Raw genomic sequence first — 15,121 nt, forward strand, 5'->3', positions numbered from 1 at the left:
AACCATACAAAAGGAAATTTAGCTTCTTTCGCTAGTCTTCCACATTATCTTGTTCACATTCTGGTGCCGCTATTGAAATCCACACTTTATTCTTTTCCTTTCTGCTTGTGCTGTTGAGCATATCCATCCATTTCCGAAGCATGTACCACTGTATGGCCACATGCGCGTAAAAAACGTTGTACCCCTGCACAAGGGTCTTTCTACACGTCTGAGAGATATCCGTTGCCTTGAACCCACACCGGAGCAGAAAGCAGTTTCAATCGCTTAAGGTCACGTTGTCTTACAATAACATGTATACATTGGACAAAAACTCAGAATTACAAAGAAACCATTGTAATTGGTGGTATTATATTACATATAGTTCCATCTAGTGGTCTAAAAACTCACACGGCACCTGGAATTGCCCTTCCAACATAAGATGATCAACAAGCTTTGGTAGATAAAACAAGCCAATCATGTGTACAACTTCTCATTCGCGGGAGGCAGCACGAAAAATGACAGCAGCTAGCCGGGACTATGTATTAGAATGGAGAGATTAATAGCAGGCGCATTGATATGGCATGGCTGCTGCTGAGTCATGGTTTCTGCTGGTGGTTTTGCCCTAGAATATCCGTCTCTCTTATTCCATCGATGACTAGGCGGGCTCACGGGGACGATTAGCCCAAACTGAGCTCAAAGCCCGAAGGCGTTGAAAATACTCCCCCAAGGCAAGTAGGGCCCGAGCTGCTTGGCGGATGGTAAGGATGCGTGCCATTTGTAGCAGTGTTTCCTGTCGAAGATGATCTGCCTGTTGATGGAGGAGCTCATCAAGAACCATACACACTAGTAATTTTCAATAGTATTTAAGTAGTAACAAATTCCTGCATCAATTAAATCATAGAATGTACCTATAACAGGGTTACAATCTAATATCTACCTGCATATTAGTATTATCTATCCCCAGCACTGGGAATGAGTAATTTTAGTGAAAACATGGTTCAGGTCCTTTGAAGGTTTTATTCAAAGTAAACCCACCTCCATTAGAAAAGAACAAAGTAAACAACCCAGATGGAGAGCTTATACAGCCGACTTTTGTGGTAATCGTTTATCATTGAGCGACATAATGTCACCCGAAATTCTCTTTCAACCTTGGAATCCTCATATTTGGATACACCTGAAGAAATCTATGATAGGAGTATACAGGAGAAATCCTCGTGGTGTTGCCAAACTCCTGGGAAAAACGATTTCTGTTCTGTTTTGGTGCTGAAAATACGCCTTTATTTATATTGTTATGCGCATAATTCAAGACCATGAATTATAAGAGAAACTCAATCCGCCAAAACTGTCAGCTTTGATCTGGACAAAAAACAAACAAATATTGTGAACCTACGACATCTGGCCTACCATAATTCTGCTTGGAGTAATTAGCCTCCTACCCTAATCGAGTCGTTCGAAAACTATGAAAGAATATGTGGCACTCCTCCCATAGTTCAAACTGAACTCCTTCAAGGGCCTCCATAAATTCAAATCTTTTTAAAGAACTATATATGACAGTACAGACTAAAACGACGATGCTCAGGCAATTTTACATTTGACTAACAAAAAAAAATCAAGTACATCTGAAGTTTCTTCCACCCTCATGAATTCTCCCAAGGCTTTTATCTTTAAGAGCCACACTTACAAAATCACAGTTCCAACTTCCTTTTGTGGATCGATGAAATGGAGATCAATAATATAGTATTGGTCTCAATCCATTAGGGTGTGGATAACACTTCCGTAATGCCACAAGAATAAAATTTCAACGCAATGTTTATAGCTATCAAAACACATTCGCAGATCACAGTACACTTTTCTTGGAAACTATGCACTTGTTGCACAGTATCCACCACCCGGTCCACCCTAAGGGCAGTCATTATCATTTTCCAATATTTATTCCTGATTTTTGATGTACTAGTACTCAGGGCAAATCTACAATGTTATGAGATTTCATTACACTACTCATGATAATCACCCGATAAAAGTACTTTCAAATATAATGAATAGAACAATCTAAGCAAGTGCCGTAAAGGATATACAAAAACACGAAAAAAAACAGTTTAGACCTGGCATCAAGTATCAACTAAAGTCGGCAGATGGATCGAAGTATGCTATTATTACCTGCATGATGAAGCTCACCAGAGCTTCCAACTTCTCCATTGCAGAAGCCACCTGCGTGTTGTAACTTCCTTCACCCAGTTGGCCAGCTGCTACAGTATCAACCAGAGTTTGCTGCAGCTTCTCCATTCCTTGTGAAAGAGCGTCTTCCGCTTGCTGGCATGATTGTCTAAGGTTATTGGTATCGAAACGCTGTTGGTCGGTCAAGAGGTCAAGCTGTGGCAAAAGAACCTGTGATGAAGGTATATATATTTATGGTAAAGCATTGGCTTCTATTTAAAGAACACCATGGACACCAGAATCTCGGAAAAAGAACCACAAAAATGTCGGTAGAGACAAACTTGGGTGCAATCAGTCCATTAGTGTTCTTCGCCACACCCAACTGCATGGAGGAGAAGATGTAACATCTTTGTAAAGGGTTACTATGAAGCACTGACACTTCTACCTACTTGCCATATCCATATCGAACACTTTTTAAGACATGTGACACACCGGAGACATACGGGGAGACGTATGGGACACACTATGTGGCGTGTCCAAAAAATTTAATCATTTTTAAGTAGGTGACACAACGGGGATACTTCAGGCCTCGGGGACACCTGTGTCTCAACTTGGACATGGATGAAAACATGACAGGGAATGATTCGTAGTATTGAAAGCTTATTAAGGGGTTATGATAATCCAGAAATATAAGGAAAAAACTACAAATATATTGGTTTAGATGTAATAGTGACTTGTAATATTTAAAAAGGAAACAATACGAATTTCCGGATGGAATGCTCATATGAATAACAACTGGATATCTATCCTAATATACAAACATATTTTTTGCGATGTCCCCCGCCATGTCTATGTCCACATTCATTTAGAAGTGTCGTGTCTCATGTCCTTGTCAGTATCTGTCCTCATTTATTTACAACTGTCGTGTCCTGTGTCCCTATCCGTGTCCTTGTTAGTATCCATATCTGCGTCCATATTTGTGCTTTTTAGAGGGCCACCCATTGCATGAGGCTCCCACTACCGTAGGGTCTGGAGAAGGGTTGGAAATACGCAGTCTTACCCCCTGCAAGCGAAGAGGCTGTTTTCGCTATTTGAACCCGTGACCGCAAGGTCACATTGGGGAAACCTTACCATTGCGCCCGGACCGCCCGTTCATGTAACATCTTCATAGCACTACTATTAGTTCTTTTTCAGCCAAAACGTGTTTGTTTGGGTGTTAATCTGTGAATTCTCATGTTTTTACACAGTATTACTAGCCGCAGGGGTTTTCCAAGGGCCAAACCTAGTGCTTTTCTAAGCTAATCAGCACTTTAGATGCAGTCCAACCTTAAGACCTGATAGAAGACAGTTGACATCAATTCATCCAAAAACCTACAGTCCTCTTCCTAATGGTATGGATACAAATTGTTTTGTTATTACTACTTTTTTACAGAATTGGGAAAACAGTTGACACATTGGTTAGTGCAGTTATACATTTATACATACCCAAAAATAGCATTCATTGGAACTTGTGACACAAAGATGTCCTAAAACAGGCGCAAGAATTTTGACCAAAGGAGCAACAACAAGAACAAAAAAGTCTACCATGTAGGAAATCTAGAAATGACTTTCTTAACAGAACAATGCATCACCTTTAGAAGCTCTGATGGGCGAAACCCTCCAATCCACAAGAAAAAACGTTCGGCAGATGTGTTCCACATGCCAGAGATCATATAGAAGACGTCAGCTTTTGCAGCGGTTGCCTTCATGCGGAACAGATTAAAATAGTGCTGCATGCTAACATCAACAAGGACTTGAATCTCTATGTCAACTACGTGAGAATTCAAAGCAGCCCTTAAGTCACAAGTTTGTTTATCTTGTTGTACCACCCAGTGCCCATAGTCCATCTCAAACGCGGCAATACCTGCAAAGGTTCTTTAATCTCTAAGTGCAGGACACAACTTGAATGGAAAGAAAATGAGAACCGTATTCGAGTAAAAAGAATTGTAGAAATTGTGTGCAGAAGGGCTGCATAGACTGATAAAGGACTAGGAAATAGAAACAAAGTCCAATAAGGACTGCTTTGTTATTTCACTATAAGCTAGCAAAAAACATTTAAGGGTGAAATTGAAAATAATGATGGTGGTGGAAGCAGATGAACCAACAAACCTGGGTTTACAGCTCCATAGTATCCCAGAGGACTGTTATCTAATCCACCACTCATATACAGACCCTGTGGTAAAACATACTACAATCACTGGCTTTTCTCATAACGAAAGCGAGAAGAAAGTTACTCTTACTTCTTTGATCATCACAACAAGAGATAAATAAGATGTGTGGCAAAGAAGGCCTATTTCCCTTTACCTGATGTCTAGCTTGTTCAAGCTCTTGCTCCAGTGTAATCAACTTTAACCGACTTGTTTCTAACTGCTGCACATATGCCTATAAAGCAAAATTTATCCGACATTCTTGCATTAAGGTCTTGGAGAAGAAATTTAAATGCAGCTGCAATATGACAAGTCATATCCAATGCATAGGCAACTAGGTTTTTCAAACCACAATCTACCTTTTTCCGCAACCGGCTTTTGCGAGCAGCCTCACGGTTCTGAGCAAGACGCCTAAGTACCTGAAGTTTAATATTCGAACTGGTCTAATTAACCACTCTCAATAGAAATCCAAGAGGTGAAGAAAGGCGCATATGGAGATCGATTAACTTCAGAGAATGTAAATGAACAATCAGATAGATGATCCCTGGAACTGTTATTGATTGCTTACATTGGTTGACAAGAGAATACAAGGCTTAAAACTAAAATGCATTTTAGAAGAGAAAGAAGAACAATATGCATATGCCCGGTTTTGTTTGACTGGATTAAAAGTGAGGGTATCAATGATACTATCCAATAGATATATGATGCTGACCTAAAAAGATTCAACCAGATACAAGATATGTTGTTCCCTAGGACATTCAGTCCAACTGAGACTCTTTTTTTTGGGTAAGTCAGTCCAACCGATACTTAAATCTCTACAAAAAAAAAAAAACGGGGCCATAGAGGAAAGGTGGACGTTAATGCACAATGATGCAATATCCCTTTACCTTATCGGGAGGTTTAGTCGCTTCTTGATCGAACTGGTTTGAAGGTCCTAGTGATCCTTGTGAAGTAGTGTCTTCTGACTAGAGACATCAACCAATATAAACAAGTTCAGTTCATAAGCAGAAGTATGGGGTAAATATGGAAAGACCAAGTGGAGGAAACTTCAAATATTGCACCTGGTTGTTCATTTTTGTGCTCACGTCCTCAATCATAGAGCCAGAGGTATTTGGATAGCTACCTCTAAAATCTCCCCACATGCCCATCTGATGGACTGGTTCGTATAAACCCATCCTTCTTAAGGTGACAAACTGCGCGGTTGGAGAGTTCATTCTCTTTGAACTGTTAATAGATGCAACTCAATGAGCTTTCAAAAGCATTGCAAAATGTATGGCACGATAGCATGTTACAAGTAAAGCTGAAGAAAAGACGGACAATCATGCATGCTGGAAAATAATCTGAACTTGCAAGGCTAAGACATAGGGAAAAACATATGTGTCCGGAACCATTCGATGTGTGTGACACGTGCATCAAATGGGTAACACTGCTCTAAACAAATTGAGGAATAAAAAAAGATGGAACGCGTTGCAGAGGAAGGGAAAGGATTCTGGATTGAAAGATGCAGGGCCAAACAGAGGCCTTGTCAGAAAGTGTTGGAAGGTATGCTGGTGGCTACATATTTAGAGTTGTTTAAAGCTAACTAAAAAACCACTTGATAGACATCTAAGATGACTTCTTCAATCACAGAAAAGCAGGAAAGATGAATGAAACATGCAGAAGAGTAACCATGGAGAGAGAGAGAGAGAGAGAGAGAGAGAGAGAGAGAGAGAGAGAGAGAGAGAGAGATGAAAAGAAGTGCTGATTCTCGAGATTTAAGGCACAAGATGAACCATGGCAAACAAAAGCTCAGCTGTCAGTAAACACTAATGATCCGAAGACCAAATAATGATGCTGATTCTCAAGATGAACGGAAACCTATTCGCCTTAAGCACAAAAATGTAAGGACAGAAACATCGATCACTGATTCAACAGATATTAAGAATGTGAAGATCACTACGTAGGTAGCCTGAGTGATTCAACTCTAATCTCTACAACCCAAATTCATTTTTTTTTTGGTTTCAAAATGGACTCCATCGGTCAAAATCAGGCACTTCACACCAGTCCCATAATTTCTATTTACAATTGAGTCAATCTTATTAGAAAGTCCCACAATACTACAGGACTATCAGATGGAAAAATGCATCGGAAAGTGTAATTCAAGGCCAATTATGCAGCGATCAACAACGGATAAACAACCTAAGCAAATTGCTCCTGCTCCAAAGAACAGAGGATTGTATCGGTTATAAGAGATATGAACGTGCCTGTCCAACGGGTTTCTGGAGTGTTGGATTTTTGGAACCACTAGAGTAAGAGAAATCAAAAGCGCATAACACATACTTTCAAGAACTTCCCACTTCGAAATAAACCCACCAACTAAAAATCAATATATTGACACTTGATAAAAATAAAATAAAAATAAAATAAAAACTGAAACGACTACTTATTTGAGCTTCTTTCCATTTGCAAACTATAGCAGAAAAAAAAAAAAAAAAAACCAATGAAATTTCCTCACTTCTTTCCCTCTTGGGAAGGTTGGGCGAGGAGGTACTCGAAACCCCGACACCGTGCTCTAATGCCCTGAGCTACAGGCCCCACCCCGTCTCCAATGGATCCGTTCCCAGAGTCGTCTCGGATTCATCATGTTCAAGACTCTCAAGATCAACTATTCAAGAAGCAAGGAGTACCATTCTTGAACTGAAATTCAGAACTACAACCAGGAAACCACCCCTGCTTGGTTTCTCAGAAAGCAATGGAAGAACAGAGAGAAGAATATAGAAAAAAAAATGATACTCCACTAATAATTGTCTCGTGTTCTTCCCACTTGCTTCAAAAAAAAAAAAAAAAATTAAAACAAAATGTTTATAAACAAGCAGTGATTCCGCGCAACAAAATCATTTATTTTCGTCTTAACCAAACAGAGTGTTAGTACTAGTAGTATACTATATAACAGGAGATTTTTAAGCCGGACCTTGGAATTAGTAGTAGTAGTAGTAGTAATTTCTCAGTTTTCGGTGGAACTTTCCCGCTCAATTTCCGGCTCTCCAAACAGGAAAGGGAGAGTGAGAGAGAGAGAGAGAGAGAAACAGTGGCTTCTTCGAAACCGTAGCTCCCGTCCGTGTCGATTGGAAGAAAGCGGACTCGAAACGCGACTTCCTTTCCAGGAAAATACTCGTACGCTAATAATCAAAACTGGAATAATAAATACTACAGTAATATATACACGAATACAATCCTATAAACTTTATGAACGACAACAGTATATCACAAGTATACAAAACTTCGGATAAGGGTGGCCTAACTTGTTAAGTGAACTATTCATAAGTGTACAAAACTTCAAGTGAGGGTGTCCTAACTTGTTAAGTTAAGGACGTTCATTTTCCCGACCAATTTGCAATGATCCGAACCGCTCAATATGTTCATAACATGATTTTAGAAGTATTCGTGAGAAATCAACAAAAAAAAAGATCAGGAAATGCTTGATTCAAGCAGTTTTTGTATATTTTTTATTAAACGGTTCAAATAAAAACTGCTCAAATCAAGCCCTTTTTGGTCTTTTTTTTTGCTGATTTCTAGAGAGGTACTCTTAAAATTACGTTTTGAACACATTGAGCGGCTTGGATCATCGAAATTTGATCGGAAAAGATGAGAAAATGGGACGTTCACATTTTATTTAAAATGAGAACCCTCTTGTATACACTGTATATACATGAGAAGGAATGTTTGTGAACTTTTGGAGGCCGCTGCACTCAAGTTTGGTAGGCGACTTCATGGCTCCGGTCCAGTTTAGACCATTTATGGGCCCTTCCAAGGTTCAAAATAATTATTCAAACCGTTCATTTTCTAGAGAACTCGTCGAGAACATTGAAGCTTTGTTTGGTAAAGTTGTCAGTTTTTTGTTTTTCGTTTATGAAAAAACAAGAAATGAGTTCTTATTTATTTATTATAAAAAAAGAAAACAAAAAAACATGATTGGCGACCATAAGTGTTTTTGTTTATTTATTTTTTGAGCTGCCGAAAGTATTTTCAAAATAAATGAAAATGCAATTTCTGTGTTTCTAGAATTTCCTTGAACTATTGGAATTGACTATGTATTTTGTAAACAAAAACAGTTACATAAACATGTTTATAGTGCCTGTTTCAAAAAATATCGAAAATAAAAACCTGGAAATAATTTTTTTTCCAAACACAGCCTGACCATCCCAACAATTATGTTGAGTCGAATATCATTTGGTATGATATTGAAATGCATTAATCTTCAAATAATTGTGTCAATTGGGTTGCAAATTAATGTTGCACACTTTTTTTTTATAAGCTTAATCTATTTTGAAATCATATCAAACAGTATTCCATCAGCGTGATTATCTACAAGGTCGATGTTGTTCGCAAGTTCTAAAAAGTAAACGGTTCTGATCATTGCTGTAGGCCTGTTAAGAGCTCACAAATGGCCCAAAACTAGACCGGACTAGAGGAAAGGAGATTGGACTAGAGCTTGGTCCGCTGCTCTCAAGTTTGGTAGGCGACTGCACGGGCCATTTTCAACTCCATTTCGAGCTTATTATGATGTTCAAACTTAGAGAGGTCGTCGAGTAAAACTACTTAAAAAATCACACTCTTTCATGTACCGATCAATATCATTTACTCTGTCCTATATTCTCATCCGTTTGATTCTTTCATGTCCCAAATTATTTTTCCGTTTTACAAAATTAAAGTACAAATCTTTAGTTTCCTCTTCTGCCCTTATTTCAAGAGTTAAAATGACAAGTCTAATTTGGAGGGAATCGAAGGGTATTTTTCGTAAAGTCTAACATTTTAAATTGTAATTATTGTGTTCCCTTATAAAGCTAAATCCCCCAATATAACCAAATAAATTGGAACGGAGAGAGAATTAATTAATTCTTGATCAATGTGAGATCATATCGTATTGATCTCTGATTGTTCAACAATCCATGTGGACCTGTGGTTAATAGCATGATTGACAGGCAATAAGGTAAAGTTCTGTTTGGATCAGATTTATATTAACTAGTTATACTTCCGGAAGACTTTTTGATTAACGTACTTTTTATTTTTCCAAACAAACTACGAAATGCCGAAAGTAAAAAAGGGTAAAAACGATAATCCAAACAAAAACTAATTTTAAGGGGTCATTCAACAAAAGCAAAAGAAAAGTATCAACAAAGATGTGGAATTGTGTTAGTTGGGAAAACTTATTCTAACGCCGTCGGGCACTGCCACGTGGTGTTCCAAGGCCTCTTTCCACCGCACATTTTGGTGTGGAATCCAAAATAAATGTGTAGGTCTCATTCAATGTGTGGTTGAAAATGATCTAAGGGATTATGTGGCGAAATAATCGATTACTCGTTAGATACTAAGCACATGTATACTACGACACACACGACACGTTGTCCTGTCGCCTTGGCCACTAATATTCTCTCTCCCTCTGTTGATTTTCCACTTAACAAAAAATAATATTTTAAACTTCCCCTCACAAATTCCCTCCCATTCAAACTTTCTCTTTTCAATTACAATTTTCACATTCAATTTTAAATTGCGCATTAATGAAAAATAAATATCATGAAATAGTGTCCATACGGTACCTAGCACATTGCGCTTGTTTATGTTTATTAATACGATAAAAAATTGTTCATTTCGTTAGACTCGTCAAGTTGTTAGTTAGGCACAAAAATAAAATCGATATTAACACGAGTGGATGTATTTGTATCCGATCAACGATATACTTTTGCGTGGGCGATATGATCGACGACGAACGAGACAAACTGAATAATCTCAAGATGGATTCCATTACAAGAGCAGAACAGCTTTGTTTTGCCCCCTTCCCATAGCAGCTCCCGAGTCTTTATCAACAACAGTTGGTGTTGACACACACATAAGCCATAAGGGTTGTCCCAGTGGTTCGGACGGATACTTAGACTTTGGAAGTGTACTCTCTAAGGTTTGGAGTTTGATTCCCCACCGGTTGAGTACCTTGAAGTAAGTGGGGAACTGTGACTGATGTGGCCGCGCTAACCCCGGAGATTTGGATTGCACAATTGTGTCCATTTAACAACCTGGCTATAAGGCTCCTTCGTTACCACAAAAAAAAAGTAATAATAATTGGCGTGACACTGTACAGTTTGACGTGCTATATTGTTATGAATCTAATACTACTACGCCCAATGGACTCTAGCCCAATTGACATCTTCCGGTTCTTCCTCCGTCGTGGACATTTGAAATTCAAGGTTATGAATAGCCATTGAAACCCCTTATATACTAACCTACTAACACTCCGCTATAATATCAATTGCTTTGGACATCTCTAAACCTGAACTACATTTCAAGACATGACCAGCGCTGTACATCATTGTCCCAACACTGGGCTGTGCAACCACTAAAAAGGAAACAAAACATGAGTTGAACATAGGAGGGTGCACGTAGAAGATCCGTTTAAATTATATTTAGTCCCACCATTTCCATGCTTATCCAAATAGGTGACTAGATCTCCATTATGAAGTTCTTGGAAGCATAAAACGTCATTTTCTTTTGGTAGAACGAAGTTTCAAGATGTCAACTAGCTTTCTAGGTAGGTATTATGGTGCATCTCGAAATAGTTTACTACTATCGTCACAAGCTTTGGTTTTTTTTTTTTCGTGCCAACTTGCGAGCATCTCGACTAATTCCGAAGATCTCGAGTTAACAATCGGACAAACCCTATAGTTGTCTCAAGGTTTGGATTATTTGACATCAATGTGATTCGAACATGCGAATTCATGGAGAACAAATACTTAGTAGAGTACTTGCTTTGTCGTGCCCTTATAATTATAATTAGATTGGTCACTTCAAAATAATTATATTGGTAGTGCAACAGAATGTTGCTTCTCCATAAATGGGCAGAAAGTCTGAATTAGACAGTATTGTCGGCCAAAATTGTATCACTCAAGGAAAAATTAACAAGTCATCTCTCCTTTGTAGGTTTCGAGTATCAAAGAGAATTCAGTCAGTGTGGATTAAATCATGGATAGAATAGAACTATATGTACAGTGGCAAACGCAGAAATTTCAAAAAAGGTGGGATAAATGTAGAAGTATTTTGAGTTTAAGGGGACGGCAGTGGAAGAATGCAATCTTGAAGGGCCTAAAGAAGAATTATCAAGATTTCGCAAGACTGTATCGAGTATCGACCATGTTCGTTTTGTAGGGGGCTCCGGGCTCCGGCTCCGGCCCCGGCAGTGGAAGAATGCAATCTTGAAGGGCCTAATGACCCTCAGACTATCTAGTTAGACAACTAGGATGTTCGGTGGGGAAGAAAATCATAACCAGACGTGTCGTCAACCTTAAACTTTTACTTCCAATGGATCATTGTTGTCCCTTTTTTATCTCAATTTCTTTGACACGTGACTCGCTATTATCGTGAGGATTAAGAGACTATTATAAAGTGCACATGTGAGAGCACGTTCTGAATCTAGTCTACTGACCTACGTACAATTGAGAAACATATTTGGGTGAAAACCCCCAACTTAATCTAGACCATGATAAAAGTTTCTTGAGTTCTACTTTCACGATAACCAGAATGCAAAAAGTCAAAACAATAGAGTAACCCCATGGGTCCTAGTAAGTACTTCACTTTACATATCTATCTGATCTTTTGATTGTTCCAAATTTATTTTCCCCGATTGAAATCAACTGAGAACATATTTTTTTGCCGTTTCAAAATAAAATTATTTTCCCCTATTGAAATCAATTAAGAAAACATATTTGGTGAAAAAAAAATCCCAACTTAATCTAAACCGTGATAAAGGTTTCTTGAATTTTGCTTTCATGTAATCATCCACTTAATGAAATTGTTATTTCCATGGCCCTTTTATAATGCTCATGCAATCCAACTTGTTGAAAGGAACAACACTTTTAAGTTTTTTATTTAATTAGTAATATAAATTGTACTAATGGGCACATTCTATCCACTAAAGCATCCATATGACCACTCATCTTTTTCCCTTTTTGGATAAATCCAATTTTCGGTTACCACTATAAAGATTCAAGCAACTGTTTATATCAGAGCTTAGAGATTTTTTCACACCCCTCGATTAATTCCGAGACCAGGAGTTAACGACTGAGCGCTAGCAAACCCTCCAATAACCCCAGAGTTTGAAATATTTGGCCTTAGTGGGATTCTAACATGCAATCTCACAGAAGATAAATATTTATTTACTTTCTCATGCCCACTTGACCAAACCTCTTAGGGTTGACCGTTACAATCCTACTATTGACCGTTACAATCCTATACATAAGTCTGTACAAGGATAATATCGGCAATACATGCATCAAAGATGCCAGATACACTATATATTTACACTACATTCATGTGGGGACCACCCCGGATCCGAAAAAAATACAGTTTGTTGGATTCAATACCGAGTCATAACGTAAATAGTGTTCTTTCTCTCTTTAGAGCACCCACAATGGCTCTGCTATTTCTCTTTGCCAAAGTCAAAATTTTCACCAGGAGTTTCAAAAAGTTTACTACTTTATTAAAAAATTTGTCTCTCCACCATTAAGCCACCAAGACCATCGCTTAAGGTTTATCGAATTTTTTTAACATCTTGCTCTTAGTAAATTAAAGGCCCCAATTAGCTAATTAATCAATCAATGCAATAGACTGCATTTGATGCTTGGCCTTATAACCGGGTACCTGCAGGCTGCAGCGCAGAACTACAAAGGTGTAGAGCTCGATCCAAACTGTTTGTCTCAGTAATTAATGATCCAAATTTCATCTCGGTTTCTGTAGATTTGAGTCAATCATTGTTAGAATTATATGTGAACCATTATTTGCCAGGATAGACGACTCGGGTAACGCACTACACGGTCTACACCACCGTAGTGTTACTAGTGTAGGGGTGCAAGTGCAACTATATAGGGTTCCCAAATCCCAAAAAATCTTGCACATCTACGGTTCTCATTCCATCAGCCAAATTTATTCAAAGTGGCCACATCACCAATTTGGAAAAGGGGCTACTTTGGCATATCTCTTTTGTAAAAATACTCAAGAGATGGGTTAAGTAATCCAATGGCTGTAATGGGCTACGTTAAAAAAAATGATTTTGACACTACTGGCTTATCTTTTACTAATCTGAAATTAGAAAAATTCTTCCTATGTCTCATAATAGCTTTCCTAGATGCAGCATCCCTTAAAAAAAATTAACTTTTGTTTATGGAGTAGTTTTTTTGTACTAATTCAAAAATTAACTGGATCTTCAGATTAGTACAAAAGTAAGAAAAAAATATGCACAAAAATTCTTCTTTTTTTTTTCTCAAAATTGGTTTGATTAGAAAAAACAAGAAATTAATATTATGAGACAGAGGAGTACTATAGCAAGCTTAACGACGACTTTCCAGCTTCGCCCTACGAAAACATGGCTAAAACTGTACATGCAGAATGCTCTTACTGATTGGGAGGAAATTAAGAGTACAAGAATATTAGACTAGATTGTGCTATATATAAATGTCGTTTTGGTAAATCCATGTTGGAATTTTTTTAATTTTTTTATTTTTCTATCGTATGATTTGGTTTGGGGTGAAGTTTGTTTAGGATGGCCCACGTGATGATTTTCTAGTCGAATTTGGTTAAACAAAGTCATGATCATGATCATTAACAATTTGTGCATCTTGTCATTGCGTACCACTTTTGAATAGACTCTCTCTCTCTCTCTCTCTCTCTCTCTCTCTCTCTCTCTCTCTCTCTCTCTCTCTCTCGTGGAGGTGTAGATTCATACTAAAGAACATAATATTTGCTTTTTATCCATGCATGTTTGTGATGGCATCATATACTTTTGCCTCAAAAACCCTAACTAAAGTTGAAATCTCATATGCGGCCCTTTTAATTTGACTCTACGTAATTGGGAGATGCTATTGAATCAATAGTACTATTGATGTTTTCTTTTGATGATTTTTGGTTCACCAAGATCATATATACCTTCCTTATTCACCTTCATGTGTAAATGTAGCATTTACTATGCTAGCACAAAGTTCTTACTTATAGGTACTATTATATATATAAACATTGTATCTAGGAGAAAATCTCGGTGGCCAAAATTAGGAAAACGGTAATGCTAAAATTATTTTTGTTAGTGTCAAAATTTTAAAGTGTTTGTTATATACCAAAAAGTGTATAAAGTGAGAGTTCCAATTTGGAATATTAAGATGATGTAAATTCAGAGAGTAGGTAAACTAATAGTATTTAATGGTGTAGCTAAAATGTGTGGTAATATTAAATGCGAATAATAGGTACATTCAGAAAAAGTTTTAAAAATAATGTCCACATAAAGTAAATCTATGCGTGTAATTTGATTGAACTATTGCGTGCAATACTATGTATACGTCATGAATATTGTCGTCCACGTACGAGATTAAATGTGTACAAAAGGTACATTCAAAAAAATACAAAAAAACATGTCCACATGAAGTAAATCTATGTGTGTAATTTGATTGAACTATTGCGTGCAATATTAAGCATACATCATGAATATTATCGTCCACATAAAGTAATAAATCTATGTTATATAGTTTGATTGATGTTATCTAAACGCATCCACTATTAAGTCACGTTAAAAGTGTAGGGCTTATCCATTAGGAAAGATTAACAAAAGACAATACAGGATAAGGTTATTTAAATACTATAATTGTTCTTAATTAAATTAGGCCCTAATGCAACTTATGAGTGTAAAGTTACAACAATCGTGGGTGGGCCCTTCGATGCTTGGTGTTTGTGATTTTCTTTTAGCGGTGTCTGGGCCAGCTTACACCCATTTCAACTATTTTCTTCCTTGGTTC

At 37.6% G+C, this 15,121-nt stretch overlaps 1 protein-coding gene across 4 annotated transcripts; it reads right to left on the minus strand.

Annotated features, from left to right (window-relative positions):
- Nucleotides 1-216: 216 nt before the first annotated feature.
- LOC131304134 (transcription factor TGA1) lies at nt 217-7,413 on the minus strand. Of its 4 annotated transcripts, none has more exons than XM_058331259.1 (9): nt 7,270-7,413; nt 5,381-5,543; nt 5,207-5,284; nt 4,679-4,738; nt 4,477-4,554; nt 4,282-4,345; nt 3,765-4,036; nt 2,137-2,349; nt 217-787 (listed from the first exon to the last, which is right to left on the minus strand). In XM_058331259.1, exons 2-9 carry the CDS (start codon nt 5,531-5,533, stop codon nt 635-637), a joined length of 1,071 nt encoding a protein of 356 aa, XP_058187242.1. In that variant the 5' UTR covers nt 5,534-5,543; nt 7,270-7,413; the 3' UTR covers nt 217-634. The 4 variants fall into 4 exon arrangements, with proteins under 4 accessions (XP_058187242.1, XP_058187240.1, XP_058187244.1 ...); XM_058331257.1 differs by having other exon boundaries at nt 2,137-2,364; XM_058331261.1 differs by having other exon boundaries at nt 6,814-7,402.
- Between the last annotated feature and the right edge of the window lie 7,708 nt (nt 7,414-15,121).

The sequence above is a fragment of the Rhododendron vialii genome, chromosome 10a (genome assembly GCF_030253575.1).
Source record: "Rhododendron vialii isolate Sample 1 chromosome 10a, ASM3025357v1".
Lineage (NCBI taxonomy): Eukaryota > Viridiplantae > Streptophyta > Magnoliopsida > Ericales > Ericaceae > Rhododendron > Rhododendron vialii.

What these genes read in the sequence shown, in the direction of transcription:
- LOC131304134 (XM_058331257.1), bottom strand. Translation starts at nt 5,533, where the DNA reads ATGAACTCTCCAACCGCGCAGTTTGTCACCTTAAGAAGGATGGGTTTA. An exon ending in TTGAACAAGCTAGACATCAG is followed by an intron (nt 4,346 to 4,476) that starts GTAAAGGGAAAT and finishes GTTTTACCACAG; the next exon opens with GGTCTGTATATGAGTGGTGG. An exon ending in CTATGGAGCTGTAAACCCAG is followed by an intron (nt 4,037 to 4,281) that starts GTTTGTTGGTTC and finishes GAACCTTTGCAG; the next exon opens with GTATTGCCGCGTTTGAGATG.